The sequence below is a fragment of the Poromitra crassiceps genome (genome assembly GCF_964638095.1).
Source record: "Poromitra crassiceps genome assembly, chromosome: 14".
Taxonomy (NCBI): Eukaryota; Metazoa; Chordata; class Actinopteri; order Beryciformes; family Melamphaidae; genus Poromitra; species Poromitra crassiceps.
This window is the reverse complement of record NC_139633.1, coordinates 15,689,538-15,706,683: the sequence shown is the minus strand read 5'-3', so window position 1 is coordinate 15,706,683 and position 17,146 is coordinate 15,689,538. Positions and strand designations below refer to the sequence as shown.

Below are 17,146 nucleotides of genomic sequence, written 5' to 3'. Positions count from 1 at the left end.
TAATGAGACCAATCAAAGCAGAAGAACCCACTGTTATTTCCTTACACGTACACAAGAGGGAGACAAACACTAGCCTACTTTTTTCCTGAGAGTAGTGCTTCCAAAGTAAACATTCCCAAAGGACTGCAATCCTCTAAATGCAAAGAGGGAGAGTGGGTCAGTGTACACATCTTTCAGAGATGGTATAAAGCACAGCCACTCACTTGCAGGCTGAATGTCTAATATTGGGAGCAGCAAACCTTTTAGAATAATGTAACAGCAGAAATGTAATAGCAGAAAGTGACTATGCATTTTGGCTATATAAATATTGACTGATGTACGGTATAACATTCAGATGGAAAATACTGAAATTAAAGCTAATTAATTTAATTAATTACTTTAGAATGCATCATCAGCTGTCACCTGTGAGTTCATTGCGTCTGCTGGACACATTCACGGGAGGCATTGAGGACCGCCTACTCTGACATCCTCTGCATACAAGGGGAATCCTGGCTCAGTTAAAGACCTCATTATGCAATGCATCTTCTAACATTGATTAGTTCTGACCTCAAATTAAATGGTAATCCGCTCTGGGAGACCTTTTGTAATACACTGTAGAATAAAAAATATATAAGACAATTTATACTTTTTTTTCCTCAATAGATTTACTTGAATGAAGTATCTTATTTAAAAAGAAAAGTGAAAAATAAATTGTATAAGCAGTTAGGCTACATAAGATGTCATTAAGCTAAGCTGTTCTGCAGACTGGTTTACAAACTGTATTATAATTTTCTTCAAATGGTTAATTTTTAAATTGGTGATGAGCCCAGCTAAATCAATAAGTATAATATAATGAAGAGCCTACAGCATCTGTTTTGTTGGTTTGTAGCAACAAACACAAAAACGCTGTGGCACAATTCTCGTGAAAGTCTATAGACTGTTTGCAACAGCTCGAAATCAGACTTCCAAATGTTCAAGTTCAAATTTCCGTTCTGAGGGTTTCCCCAGACATAGTTGTACTGTGTGCATCGCACTGTATACAAGAAAGCACATGAACTCAACAGACACATCTTTATTCATGGCACTGTCTCTGTTGCAGTTGCACAACCATAAAGATAAAGCATACATTCATTGACGCAGGCTCTGCAGACGGCCGACCTTCTTTGCACTGGCAAGACACATTGCACTGTGAAAACACCCAAACTGTCAAGAACACTCTGTTCATTCTGTTTCTCTCTGTAGCAAACAAAGTCTCACTGACAGACGATGATACTCCACGTGAGGGTCATGGGTCCTCATGTCCTTATGAAAAATCTCTACACAATTCACATTTATGTTCAGCATTATAAATTACACTCTTCACATACAAATATAATCCACCTGTACATCTTCACATCATTGGCATCATAATCAGCCTTTGTTCTTACAGTTTCTTCTTCTTCTTTACATTATAATACAGAAACGATTAGACAGATAAATATCACCGTAGTTACGTGTTGACACTGGACAATCTATTTCCAAAGTACTGAACGAAAATCTCAGGGTGGCCTTTATAGAACTGTCCCAGTAGCCGCCTCTTCTCCTTGATGGAGAGTTTAGGGTTCTCATGGATTGTCCGGAGCAACGACCAAAGTTCCTCTTTAGTGGTTTTCTGTACACTCTCTGCATAGACTTTACCAGTCACTCTTCTGCAATACGCTGGGCCTGAGAGGGAGATGGAGAGAGTATCATCTTAGTTGTTGTTGGATATATGTACAAGACTAGAAAAGTGCACTCTGTTAGAGTGCAGATCTCCGCCAGGCACCATGGCCATGGTCTAACCATGGTCAAATCGAGACCCATCTGCGAAGGGAACCGCTTGCCGATAGTCAAGTCAAGTCAAGTCAACTTTATTTATATAGCACATTTACATACAGCAGCAGCTGAAACCAAAGTGCTTCACAGGCGAGGGACAAATAAGGAGCACAAATATAAACAGGTAGGTGCAGAAAATACTAAATAAAATGCAACACAATACAAGATATGATGGCAATTAAAAGGAGAGAAGAAAAGGACTAAAAACAATAAAAACATAAGGCAACATTGTTTAATTGAGTTTGAGGTATGGTACGGCCAAGAGTGAATGGCAGGTATCGTGCTTATAGCCTGTCTTACAGTAGCCTATATATCATGTACAATAAAGACAAATGTGTTGGTCATGTTTCAATAATGAATGAATGAATAACGTTAGCTGTGTTCAGACAGCCTGGGCCGGCTGCTGACTGGGAGCCGGAGAGATTCCTGGATGTCCCCAGGGTGAATAGCGATGCGATTTATTATCCTGAAATAACTTGTAACTGGGTTTGGGCTGAAGTCATGTTATAACTTTTAAACGGCCTGGTTTTCTGTGCTTTGTGGGGTGCGAACGAGCTGCCCAGCCCCACCTCCCCGCAGGCCCGCACTGCTCTGTACCATTGCCATATAATGCTCTCTACAGAGCAACAGGGAACACACTCTCTCGCGCACACACACACACCACTGGCACACACACACACACGACCGAAAACATTATCTCCTGGTGGAGATAATTATAATAATGAGATAAAAGAAAAACATGCAAACCTGTAATGACATCTGGATCTTTCCCTTTCACAATATTCCTTAGTCTGTCACTGACCAACTTGTGCAACGTAACAGGAATCTGGAGGGGAAGCAAAAACAACATAGTTTCCATTAATCTTCTTGACATAAAACTGTAAAATGCAACTATTTTCACATTAAAATAAGAATCAATCAATCAATCAATCAATCAATCAATCAATCAATAAAACATGCATAGATACAGTATATCATGCCTAAATCCCCATGTGAAACTGGCTTTTCAATGATGTTTGGGACGTTTTGGAGACTAAACCATTTTCTGTGTGTGTAGCTATCGGCCACAGCGAAGGGAAGTCAAATCAACAATAGCGGAAACTAAAGCAGTAAAAAGAACATAGAGTGAAACAAAAGTTAGGATGGAGGGCAAGACTTGCAATACACTTCACCGCCTCAGGCAAAATGTTGCGTAATGTAGCTTTAAGCAACAGCAGTACTTAAGTATAGCTGTGATCCAGCGACACAGGCTTCCATCCATTTCACTTCCCTGATAGAGCGGTCTGATAAGAGTAGGCTATTGCTCTCATCATTATAGATACTAGTGCAGTGCCCGTTCCCCCATCACCCCGTGAGTGCTCCCACCCCACACTGCACTCCATCAGGTCGCCCTAAGCGCACTCCCCAAGTTTGAAGTCCATCCGACAAACGCGAAGGGCAGACATACAGAAGTCGATCGGACGGACAGTCCTGGAGATACGTGAAAGCTGTGATCTTATTGGTTGAATTGCACAACGTTTGACATTGCAATTTCTCGGGTTCTCAGCAACGCATTCCCCAAGTTTGAAGTCAATCGGTATGAAATGCCCTTACATTTGCTAATAATGAGTCCTAAAGGAATCATGTTTGTATAAACCAAACAGAATCAGACCCATAATAGAACCCTGGGGCACCCCACAGGATGAGGGAGCGGACTCAGACATAATGAGGGCCGACAGCCACAGAGAAACTCCTATCTGAGAGATACGAGGAAAACCAGTCTAGGGCGCTCCCACCCATTCTCAGGATGCTGTGATCCACAGTATCAAAAGCTACATTGACAGAGTGTTTGCCAGCGTCAGAGGCCATCATGATGTCATTAGAGACTCTAAGAACTGTCTCTGGAGAATGTTTCTGACGGAAACCAGACTGGAATTTGTCAAAAATTGTGTGGTTATTCAAGGCAACAGAGAGCTGCTTAGCAACAACAAAAAAATCCTAAAAACTTTGAAAAAGAAAAAGCAGCTTTGAAATAGTTGGTAGTTGCTAGCCTGGGTAAACAGCAGTTTATCAACCCAGCAGGCTCTCACAGAATACAGCACATACACATATAAATACAGGCAAAGAGGTGACACTCACCTTAAACAGATCACAGTGGTTATCCAACATGAAGAGAACCATCAAGTCCACCTTTCCTTTGGGGAGTCTCCTGCTGTAGACGATGGCACTCGAGAAAGAGCGCTTCACTGCCATTCTGTTCTCAATCTGAGGGATGCCTTTGGGGTTAGCAAAGATCATATGCACACATGCACTTATACACACACACACACACACACACACACACACACACACACACACGTACACACACACACACAGGCACACACACAGGCACGCGCACACACACACACACACACACACACACACACACACACACACACAAACACACACACACACACACACACACACAAACACACACACACACACACACACACACACACACACACACACACACACACACACACACACACACTTCTCACCTCTTTGTGCAGTTTGAGCTCCTGAGGTTTGGCAGCAACCGCCATGAACCTCAGGAGCCTGCGCAGCTCCTCCCGGCTGCGAGAGTCCTGCAGCTTCAGGCTGAGCTGAAGAGCCTCCAGAGCCTGCTCCTGCTTCCCATTCACTGACAACAACACACAGAACAAGATCATCACACACATTCACTGACAACAACACACAAAACAAGATCATCACACACACATTCACTGACAACAACACACAAAACAAGATCATCACACACATTCACTGACAACAACACACAAAACAAGATCATCACACACACATTCACTGACAACAACACACAAAACAAGATCATCACACACATTCACTGACAGCAACACACAAAACAAGATCATCACACACATTCACTGACAACAACACACAAAACAAGATCATCACACACATTCACTGACAGCAACACACAAAACAACACACATTCACTGACGACAACAACACACAAAACAAGATCATCACACATTCACTGACAACAACATACAAAACAAAAGTGTCACACACATTCACTGACAACAACACACAAAACAAGATCATCACACACATTCACTGACAACACACAAAACAACACACATTCACTGACAACAACACACAAAACAAGATCATCACACACATTCACTGACAACACACAAAACAACACACATTCACTGACGACAACAACACACAAAACAAGATCATCACACACATTCACTGACAACAACATACAAAACAAAAGTGTCACACACACATTCACTGACAACACACAAAACAAAAGTGTCACACACACACACACACACACACACACACACACACACACACACACACTCACTGACAACAACACACAAAACAAGATCATCACACACATTCAACCCCACCACCCCACCTGAGAACAACACAACACCAAAGAGATCTCTCTCACCCAGCAGTTCGGAGATGCCAGAGTGGATGTCGAAGATGTGGTTGCTAAGCAGAGGCGGGTGCTGCGTGTGCCCGTAATGCTGAGTCAGGACCCCGTAGATCAGCGTCTTACATCGTTCCTGGTCGTCAGCGCAAGCGGCCAAACCTCTGCTCACCTCCACCACCAGCGCATCTGGCAGAAGCTCCAGACAGTCTACCGCCACTGACATCCACTCATCCGCCCTGAGGGAAAAGTGAGTTATCAGGCTTTTAAACACAAGCAATCCAGACAACAGTCTGAAGCAAAAATGCAAAGTGTGTATTTATACAGTATGTAAAGCAACTGACTGGACAGATGCACCAAGAAAGGAGTTTTATGAAGCATCCAAGCCCTAACCTTAAACCAGAGCAACGCAGTCCCGAGAATAAAATGTTTCTAATAAACCACTGATACGTGATTGTGATTTGTGAACCATAAGTACATTGCATATCAATACTTCAAATTAAACAACATTTTCCAATGTCAATTTGCATTATGTCGGTTAATTTGAAAACATTGCAGATTCCAGCAGGCTTTAAGTAAGACGTACTGTGCTTCACTGAAGGCCTTCAGAACCTCTCTGTCCAGGTAGCTGGATCTGTACAACAGGTCCCGGTCGCTGTCCGTGTTGTGCACGGGGGGCCGGGGGTTGTCCTTGCCCTCCAGCAAGCTCTCCAACAGGGGGAGCTCTATCAGCTGCAGCAGCCTGAACACAGCCTGCTGGTGCCACACCTCATCCACCACTGAGAAAAGCACAAAGGAGGGTGAATACTCATGGGGGTCACACACACACACACACACACACACACACACACACACACACACACACACACACACACACACACACACACACACACACACACACACACACACACACACACACACACACACACACACACACACACACACACACACACACACACACACACACACACACACACACACACACACACACACACACACACACACACACACACACACACACCACTATGACAATAGAGCTGAACAGTCACGTGACACCTCTTGCCCCGGAAGAGAGTTCCCCATTCATTTTCTCCATAGACATGTCGAAAAATGAATGGGGGACTCTCTTCCGGTGCAAGAGGTGTCACGTGACTTAGCGTGATCCTCCCACGTGCTACGTCCTGCCGGTGAAGCTCCCCGCTGTCAGGTGAAAAGAAGCGGCTGGCAACTGCCTTACCCTGGCAGCAGGGGGAATTGAGCGTTGATGACTTACGCTCTTGTGAAAGGCCAAGGTTGATCATCTGAGGGGTGATGGTGGAACTCAGGTTGAGGTTTCCCAGAACGTCCTCCAGTGATTTGTCTGTTTTAACGGGGGAGTGGGTGGAGTAGCTCAGCACCTCTTGTCTGAAGAGACACACATAATGACAGCAATCAGTGCAAATGATTGGGTTTGAGAAAAGAAGCACACTTATTACTGGAACAAAATGTCACATCTAGCAAACAAATGTTTTCTAGTGCTGCTGATTCTGTCATCATTTGTTGCTGTTCCGATTACATTCATTTCACATCAATGGAACCGAAACGAATATAGCTGACAAAATAACAACTTGTCCAATTTCTAGCCTTAATGCATTTTTGATTAACATTAAATTGGCTGTTTTGAAGCCGTGTTCTATTTCCGCGACATTATTTCCTCGAAGCCACAACTTGGCAAATAGTAGGAGGTTCTCTTAAACGCTTACAGCACATGGTTCTGCTTGTGTCTTTCATCTCCCAGAGACACAGATTAGACGCAGCAGGCCTGTTCCCTGGTACAGTCAAGAGCTGTCACTCTCAGCACCACATCTAAAAGGGTGCCAACAAAGTGCTGAGACCATGTGATAGCAGCACATGGGTGGAATACTTCCTGAATTTTAGCTCTCGCCAGCTTCAGAGTGAAGGGGGGGGGGGGAGGGGGGTGTCACTGTGAGTTCAAGGATTCAGATCTTTGAGACTTCAAAATTTGTTAGGGAGCCGAGCACTTGCCTACCTTTCTGTCTTGTTTTTAATTGAGATTTCAACTGAAATAGTGCTCCGAAATAAAGTTTTAGAGGTCTTATATGAAGGTGAAGGGACTCATCATCAGCTCTGTAATCAGCTGGTAACTGGAAGTTAACAGAATGAAAGACTGCATGATGGCGTCTCAGAAGTTTCAGGCCATGGATCACTAGTCTTCAGAGACCCATTAGGTTAGACATTTAAACCCAATCTAAAGCCATGTTGGATTTGGGATTAACTCCTTAATCGGCTATCAGGAGGGAAGGAGAACAAAGGGAATGGAGATCAGATGTGAACATGTTGTGATGTGGGCCTGTAGTACCGTGTTGGACTGCAGTTGCTCTTGTTCCTGTTGATGCTCGGCGAGTCGTAGCCGCTCTCGATGGTGCTGGTGGAGTGGGAGTTGATGTTGGTCAACAGCGCCGAGCCGCTGCCGTACACCGGGCTCACGAACCGGTACAAGCTGCAACTACTGTCCTCGAACGTGGGCCGCCCCTTCTCCTTGCTGAAGACTTTGGTGCCCACCGGCTCAAACACCCGCGAGTCCATGAGGGCCTGGCAAAGTCGCACGGCCTTGTAGCGAGGAACGTCCTGGTCGCCGCAGTAGTGGCTCTGGATGACGTGCGCCAGCACCACGTCCACCGCCTCGGAGCCCAGGAAGCACTCATGGTAGGACTTCAGGTTGTGGCGCCGGCGCTTGACCTCCACGTGAGACTGGAGGTTGGTGATGATGCTGCTCCAGATGAAGGTGGCTCGGAACGGCGTCCCGGCCATGCCCTGCTCTGACCTCTGACCTCTGACCCAGGAGGAGACAGGCGCTGCTCTGACCCAGGAGGAGACCGGCCCTGCTCTGACCCAGGAGGAGACGAGGGGGGAAAGAGTGCGGGGTGGAAAAGACATGAGGGGGGTGAGAGTGAGTATTTGTGGAAAAACTCTTTTGTGGAAAAACAGTGTCCTTGGAAAACCTGAAACTGAAGACACTTGTCAGGATTCACATTTTCTTTGTTACACATATACCCCCATTTACTGCATCTTAAACTCATGCATTTACCAATGACGCGTGCATTTGATGTTGATAATTGTGCCATTATCCAAATCAGCATTCACACAGAAGCCCAGTTCAGATGTCAAAAGGATGACGCACTACTAACCCACACATGGTGACTACAGTGAAACCAGTTCTACACATTTAGGTCCATGTCAACTGCAACTAAGAGGCCATTTACACCTGGCGCTAACATGCGTTTTCTGTGATCAGATTGCAATCAGATTGTGTTTTATCACTTGAAATGCCAGGTGTAAACACCCCCAAAACGCATTGAAGAAGGATTGCAATCTGATCGGCCAAACCACCTCCGGAGGTGGTCAGGGATGCATTGTGTACACATTGAACACAAGTGTAAATGCAATGTGTCCTCTCAATCTGGATAAACCAACTTTATGCGGATTGAGAGGACAACCATTTCTGCAATCAGATTGCAATCAGATTGCAATCTGATGGCAGAAACCACATGTCAATGCCAGGTGTAAATGGCCTCTTTGATCCAAAAGTGGACATGGGGGTGGGGTGGGGGGGGGATCTCTCATGCATGAGGAACCTAAGAATGCAATGCGATCTACCCGAACCAAATGTCCCTCCAATACAGACACTAAAGCAGTGTCAGTGTTAACTTGTACTCGCCTTTACAGAAATCACAAAGAATTCTGCTCTTTTTAACACACTCACAGAATATCACAGTATCATCTGTGTAACGTGACACAACCACAGAATTTAAAGTCAACTCAATTGGGTGTAGCAGTACAAGCCTCAGTCTATCTCATGGAAGTGATGATAACCTATCCCAACCCTTTCTGCAGCGTGCCTGACTGTGAGCATTTCAAGCGCTTTATTGGATACTAATATAATACTAATATATTATTATAATATATTATAATATATTATTATAATATATTATTATAACATAATAATAATATACCGTAATAATATATGGATACATGATTTCACCCATATTAAAGTGATCATTAAACTATTATTATTATTATTATTATTATTATTATTGTCATTATTATGATCAAACTAAGGTTCAAATACCACAGCGGTTCAATGTGGTTTAAGGACATTTTTGGGGAACAGAGAGTATCTAGCGTCTGGCAGCTTCCCACTATAGCAGAAACCTGATAGAATCTTGCAGCACCCAATCACACACGCACAAGGAAACAGAGAGACACAATGATCAGATTGTGAGCCTGCTCTCACGAGATACATCCAATGTGTTCCCATTGTACTTTCAACTGGGTGGGCTGCATCGTCGCCCTCTAACACACACACACACACACACACACACACACACGCGCGCGCACACACAAATCAGTAGATAACTCATGACAGCATATCAAAACGGACATGCAGATTCAATTACGCACAGACACGTTCACTAACCCACAATACATTTTCCCAACACATCTGATCTGCTCTTGTGGGTCTGACAGGCCTTCCACTCAAAGATTGATGATTGACTTTGGCTGCAACAAAAAGAGTGTGCGCTTATACGTCATCCACCACTAACCAAACCAATGAGAGGATGGAGACATGGAAGAGGGGGGGCGGGGTCGGGGGCGTTGGGAGCTAGCCTATAGATATGCTGGTGTGTGTGATGATGGGGCTTTCATCTCGCAGCGGGAAACATTTAGAGTCTGGTAAGCGACTGTTAACGTAGGTTAGGGGGGGATCTGACAGACTCACCAGATCCGCTGTGGCCATAAACCAGGCAGCAGCACAGACAGGCTCCACATTACAACACAACACGGCATATGACAAATACTATCTGCAACTTCTTTGTAAACGTTCAAAAACACAGAGGCTTGGGAAGACGACAGCAGCGAGCGGATGTTCGCCCACACTCTTTCAAAAACACAACAGGTCACTGAGCACAGAGGAAGGTGTTTCACAGATATCTTGATGGGCCTGCTGATGAGATCCATCTACGTCAAACTGTGTTTCCTTCTGTGGTAGAAGATTGTCCTGGACCAGGGATTTGCATCCAGGGAGGAACAACTGATGCCACTGGGGGTGCAGCAGTTCCCCAGGGCTTCATCTGCTTTACATAGAATATGAATGCTATAATAGAGAATAGGCTGAAGACTCCATTAGAAAAAAAAGTTCTACAGTAATCTTATAATATGTAAATGTTATAGTGATTTTTCAACAGGTCTTTAGCAGGATCAATAGACGATCAACTGTAAAACTGCATTATCAGAATGAAATCTTTGATTTAAGAGTGACAGTGTAACAGCGTCAGCAGGGCCATCTGGAAAAAGCATCAGGTCGGGGAAGGGGGGGGGACTGTTGGATTATTAAATCTAAACCTAACCCAGATCTGATCCAACAGAGAATCATTGGACTGAAAAGATGGGGTCACGGGGTCACGCAGTCTGGGAACCGGCTCTCTTTGTCACCTCGTGTTGCTCGCACCGCACTGAGATTTGAGTGCCATTTGCCCAGTTGACGCCGCTGCTGTACCATCATGCATCAGACAGACCGGGCCTTGCAGACTGACTTGCATCATAAAGGGAAACACAACAGTGTGTGTTTGCACACATCAGTGCGGGTAAATAATCGCAGAGGGAGCAATGCTGTCAACCCCATGGGTCTGCCCCTAATGATCATGGTGATTATCACACCATTTAAAAATAAACCTAAATCGACTATGCTACTGTAACAAGTATACTAGTATAGGCCTATGGTTCCAGAAAAAAAGCAACGTTGATCTGGAGAAATTTTACAATAGCCTACTAGGCTACTGCAAAGTATAGGAAAAGCATACATGGAGATAGCACAGGCTATATTGTGATAGGCTGTAGCCCTAGGCCAGTGGTTCTCAAAGTTTTTCACATCAAGGACCCCTAAACTGACACAAATTAGACCATGGACCCCCATTTGATAAGATGTTGTACCAGGATCCCCCACCTGATAAGATTTTAGCTTTTGTGACAACCCTCCCAATCTTCTGGCCCTGTCTTGCAGGAGCCTGGTGTTGGGGTCATAAGACTGATTAGGTGCACCTGGGCCTGGTGCACATTGTGCTTTAAGAAGACCTTCAGACCATTCAGTCTCTCTCCCTCCTCACAGAGGAAACTTTTGTTAAGTTTGTTTGTTTAATGTAGTTTGTGTTGAGTTATTTCCCTTAGTTTTAGTTAATAAATTGTTTTCACTTTTACTTTGGTGTATGACTCCCTTCATGTGGTACTTCCTTGAGTTGGGCTGTAACATAACGATGGGAGTCATACACCAAGGTAAAAGTTTAAACAAACTAACAAACAGAACAAAAGGTGCATCGGTGAGGAGGGAGAGACTAATGTCTGAAAGTCTTATAGACCCAGGCTCCTGCAAGACAGAGCCAGGGGAGTGGGATGATGTAGCCTGTCTGAACTCCATCACCAAAATAGTCATACGTTCTGTCATTGTGTTACTTATTGGGGAATTCTAGTGAAAATAAATTATTACCGTTTCTGCTGGGGACCCAGTGGAACCCCCTCAAGGGGGTCCCTGGACCCCACTTTGAGAACCACTGGCCTAGGCTAGGCTACTTCAAATTATTTCAAGACAAGCATAGAAGTTGATTTGTGGGAAATGATATCAGGCTAGTAGGCTAAGCTAAGCCTAATGTGACCATTCAGCAGGTGTCTTATTGGCAGATCGCATTCCTCCTGCATGCAGAGACTAGCTGACTGATCAAGCCTGAAGAGACAAGACAAGATGCTGAACCACAGTGAGCTATTGGTGGGTTTGAATTCGAATCTTTGCAACATAGTGCCATTCTCCATATGTTTTGGTTAAAACACTGAAATGCAGTAGCCTATAGCCTTTAGATATTTTTCGAAATAGGCTACCGTACATTAATTACACACACACACCCACACAAATACAAAAAAAACAAATTAAAAAAAGTTGTGTAATAGGCTATAGTCTAAACTTACTAGCCTACCTAGTAGGCTGCCTAGCCTACGGATGGACATGTGGTTTTTCAGTAGGCTACACGTTAGTTAGAAGTAGCCTATACTGAAGCCCTAATTTAATTTCGTAGTGAGAGAGAAAAGTTACCAAAAACATAGATAGCCCCTACAGCAGATTTAGCAACAAACAGAATTCTTCAAACTAGCTATAACGTTGGGCTACTGCAAACAGAAATAGCCGACAATCATGAATCATAATCGCTACATCTAGCGGTCTATAATTATTATTACTACAGCAGTCTACAAGTGATTGAGTCTGTGTTATTACCTGGTGGTCGGTGCATGAAAAACGTGTTCCCGGTGCGGTTTACTGTGACTATGAAAACCAGCCATTCAAATAATGTCCACCTTGGCTGTATGGTCCTCCTTGTTGGTCCCAAAGTCCTCTGCTCTGGTACAACGTGACGCGCACCACCAGCTAGTCAGTCAAGCCCGAAACCATCATCTCCTCCCACACCGCAATACATTATTCATGTGCCGAGTGGATATTATAAACCCTCCCTGTCCACTCATTAATATGATAATGACACTTTCATACATTTACAATGCCAAATGCCCCCGCCCCTCTCTCTCTCTGCTTCGATCCCCACGGTGACTGACGGTACACACGAACACTAGACACCTCATAAACACTACCCCGCCCCCCCCCAAACATATATCCAATCTGACTCGGAACTGAACTTTTCATCCTGGAACTGTTGAGCAAGTTACCTGAACTAGCACGCACTAGCTAGCTGTCTGTCTCCATAAGGTTTCACCTCTAGAGGTAAATTATCTTCCTTTATCATGCGAAAGGATTAGTCAGTCAGTACGATGCTGAGTAGCGCAACGCCAGCAGCTTGACATTGTTCTGCAGATGTCGCAATGTTCACCTTATCTGAGAAAAGCTGCACCCACTCAACCAGTTAAATTCTCTTGCTTCAAATATGTTTCTATTGATGCAAGAAAACACTTGAAAATTAAAACAAATCATGACATTCTGCAAAGTTCTCAGAGACCTTTCACACACCAGGCCGCACCCTAAAAGCATACAGGAGGTACGTCTGATTGTGATGCAGATAAAGACCAATGGCCTATTAGATGTCAGCTGTGCATGTGTGAGTTTCATTCTTCCAAGTTCATTCACTGTACCTCCAATCAAGAGGGAAGAGAAGATACGACAATAAGGCATTTTTTTTTGTCTGCTATGGTGTATGTTGTGTGTTGTCCATCCATGTTTGTATTTTATGTTTATACTGTATTGAATGGCTGTGTGCAGCCTAGTATTGAGAAGGGGGAAGATGTGGGGGATGTGGATATAATTTTGGTATACTCCCCTGTGTTTTTGTTTTGGTAAGTTGTTAGTGTGTAAAAAAGAAAAGAAAAAAAGGGGACAGAGAACTTGTCATTTGAAAGTAATGTGATGTTTTGACATCTGCTGTTTTCTTGCCCTGTCAAAAATATCAATTAAAAAAAAAAAAAAAAAAAAAAAGAGGGAAGAGAAGAGAAGGTTGCTTAAATGAAATGTATAAGAAAAAGTCAAGAATGGGGAAGGCATGGAAAAACAGATAGGCCTACCTGTGTAAAAAGAAAAACATGTCATTGGTTACATAATTCTGAAATGAAACACCTGACTGCAGGTACCTCAGGTCAGGTGTCAAAGTGCTCATGATGCTATTCATATGAAGCTGTACAACCTGCATAGAGGCAAATAGCCTCTAGACATGGTCTCAGGTGATGTTGTTTTTGCTGATGAAGAGCAAACATGCACATCCCAGGCTAAATACATAAAACCCACATTTAAGGATGAACTGCACGAACTGAGGGGTGAAGCAGGTGCCTCCTTTCCTGACGTGTAATCTGACAATGGAACAGGAGTAAGGTGACACTGTAAACACATGGTGCACAATGCGTCACAACATTGGCCACTAACTTGCTGAAAGGACGACTCTGACAGCAGCCATGTTCATGAGACACAAGCGTAGTGCGAGGGCCAAGGAGGGGGGAGAAGCGCGACTGTGACAAACTGGTTTGATCACTCTCCTCGTAACCGCTTTTATGCATGAAAATGCTTTTTGCTGTGAGACAGTGAGAGAGGAAGGGATAGAGCTGCCATGGTTAGTCTTTATACCTACATAGGATATGGATGACCAAAACGTCAACACTGCCCGCTGGACAGCAGCCAGAACTCATGTGGTTGTTGTGAGCAGCTAGGTTGTGCGCAGAAGGTCACCAGTTTCAATCCCCCAGATCAGGCTGAGAGGGGACATGAACGAATTATGTTTCCCCCTCCGTTAACAAATATACCACTTAGCTGCCCTTGAGCAAGTCACTTAACCCCAAGTTGGTCCAGTGCAGCTGCTCAGTGGCCACCAGTAGAAGACTGTGGTTATCTCACAGGTTTGAATGTGCGTACGTTTTTGGTTTTGTTTTGTAAACTGAAAATAAAGTGTTAAAAAAAGAATGTGGGACAGTACAGAAAAAGAGCATGTGTGCTCATCAAAACCCTTCCCCCAGAAAAACACAGGCTAATTGTTATGAAATATTAAACTATTCCAAAACCAATAACAATGAATGATAATAAGGGCCAACTTCTTCTAAAAAAAAAAAAACGTTCAATATCTCTATTGAGATTAATAATGTGGTACGCAGTCACAAAACTAACTCCCACAAGGACGGTAATTCTTGTATTCCAGTCCAAAGTAAAGGTATAATGCTGTTGTAAACCAATTTAATTTAAGAGTACCTCTGAAGAAATAGTCATTGATGTATCAACTGACTACATCACATCACATCAGAGCATTGAATTCATAAAATAGGCCTATGACTAGTTGTAAGTAACCTTCAAAATGAACATAGGCTGTATGAACTCACCTTTTCTCTCTCGCTGTAGAATCGAGGGTTTTGCGTTACACAGCTATTATGCCCACATAGAAAAAGACAAAAAGAGATCCACTCCTTAAGAAAGTAAGCCCGATGCCTTCAGGTCCCCAAGTCACACGAGAAGCCTTTGGACGATGCCAAAACTGGTTTTACAACTCTATGACTGACTGAATGCATTCCAGTCAGATGTACTGTTTTGAAAACCGGTCACAAACCTCACATCATTGTTGTACTATGAGGAAGAAAATGTTTCACACACAAACAAGACAGCAAGAGAGAGACAGAGAGAGAGAGAGAGAGAGAGAGAGGGAGAGAGGGAGAGAGAGAGAGAGAGAGAGAGAGAGAGAGAGAGAGAGAGAGAGAGAGAGAGAGAGGTGTTGATACAATCAGAGACCTGGTCGGCAAGGTCAAAGCAATGTTTGCCCTCCTGTTTCTTTCCCCGTGCCTGCCTGGAAATGGTCATGTTTATTTCCTTTTCTCTCCCCTTCACCCTTATCGGTCATGCAGTGTTTCTAATATAGCTCATTTGCAGCACAATGATGATGACAAACATTCTGAGGAATTTTCTGGCATTCACAATTCAAGGAGAAGTTCTTTCAGTGACTGCTGAGTTGCTGCTTCAGATCCTTCGCTGAAACTGGGTGTGTGAAGTGATTGAGAAGCGCTTTCACACCTTGAGCAATGATCATCAAAGTCCAGCTGTCAGTGAGTGACCCTCGCATCCAGACTACTGCTGACCCTCCCATCCACAGACTACTACTGTATCAAGACCCTCCCTCCCATCCACAGACTACTGCTGTATAAGACCCTCCCATCCACAGACTACTGCTGTATAAGACCCTCCCATCCACAGACTACTGCTGTATAAGACCCTCCCATCCACAGACTACTGCTGTATAAGACCCTCCCATCCACAGACTACTGCTGTATCAAGACCCTCCCATCCACAGACTACTGCTGTATCAAGACCCTCCCTCCCATCCACAGACTACTACTGTATAAGACCCTCCCTCCCATCCACAGACTACTAAGTGGACTAAGTGTTTTTGGGCCACAGGCCGTCACGTGAATTGCAATAGCGAGCTTGGCCACAATGTCAAATTTGCTTCAAGGGACCTGAGACCTGGTTGAGATGATGAGAAGTTAAAAATTGTTCATTTGCATATTTGCGTATATAGCATATACTAGCAATTTTGTAATGATACAAAGCTGGTTGAAAATGTCCCTTTAAATAGGCTACACAGGTTCACATCTATGGCTTCATTACACAGCACATTAGGTTTGACCTGAGACGTGTATATAGAAGAGTTGCGACATCGCCGTTCATTCCAATGGACCAGTTTTTTACTCTCAAGAGTTCCAGGAAGTAAGGTCCTGGATTAAGCAGCACTGTCGAGTTGTCCATCACAAAATGGACAGTTTGTGATGTACTTTGAAAGGGTCCGACGTTTAAAGAATCAAATTTGTTCACTATCTGCTTGATTTTAGCATTCAAAAGTCACGCGAGCCTCCTTCCTGGCTATTCATTGGCTACGGAGTCACGCATTTTGGACCTCCGCTGGCGCCACTCTCCTACTAGATTGCTCTGGGTTTGACTAGATGCCATTTCCCAGACCATGTGGCTCCCCATATCTCCAGTCTGATCCCGTACACAGCCCTCCACTTACAGTGCTCCTCTTGCCTTCTTCTCACGCTGCCTCAGAAGAGCCCTCTCAGTCTTATCTCCCACATGTGGAACAATGCAGCGCATTAAAATTCATAAAGCTTTTAATCAACAACTATCTCTAGCCGTCGTGGCCGTACTGGAATCCCAAAGGCTTGCCTCGCTGGCCCTGCTCCGCCCCCGCTCCTCCCCGGCTCCAAAACAAAAGAGAGTTGACAGGGGCCTTCTTCACTGGGCCGGCGCCGGGGGACAGAGACTCTTCTGTCTTTTCGGGGGTTGCAGATAATTCTGCATTGTGGCTCCCTGGCGTG

At 44.2% G+C, this 17,146-nt stretch overlaps 1 protein-coding gene across 4 annotated transcripts; it reads right to left on the bottom strand.

The window, feature by feature from the left end:
- Positions 1–1,056: 1,056 nt before the first annotated feature.
- depdc7a (DEP domain containing 7, paralog a) lies at positions 1,057–15,321 on the bottom strand. 4 transcript variants are annotated; one of them, XM_083651205.1, is made up of 9 exons: positions 15,164–15,321; positions 7,620–8,147; positions 6,534–6,664; positions 5,847–6,039; positions 5,279–5,499; positions 4,350–4,492; positions 3,952–4,077; positions 2,581–2,659; positions 1,057–1,683 (listed from the first exon to the last, which is right to left on the bottom strand). In XM_083651205.1, the coding sequence occupies exons 2-9, from the start codon at positions 8,069–8,071 to the stop codon at positions 1,469–1,471; spliced, it is 1,560 nt and encodes a 519-aa protein (XP_083507331.1). In that variant the 5' UTR covers positions 8,072–8,147; positions 15,164–15,321; the 3' UTR covers positions 1,057–1,468. The 4 variants fall into 4 exon arrangements, with proteins under 4 accessions (XP_083507331.1, XP_083507332.1, XP_083507329.1 ...); XM_083651206.1 differs by having other exon boundaries at positions 7,620–8,142; XM_083651203.1 differs by lacking the exon at positions 15,164–15,321 and adding an exon at positions 12,579–12,691.
- Positions 15,322–17,146: the final 1,825 nt, after the last annotated feature.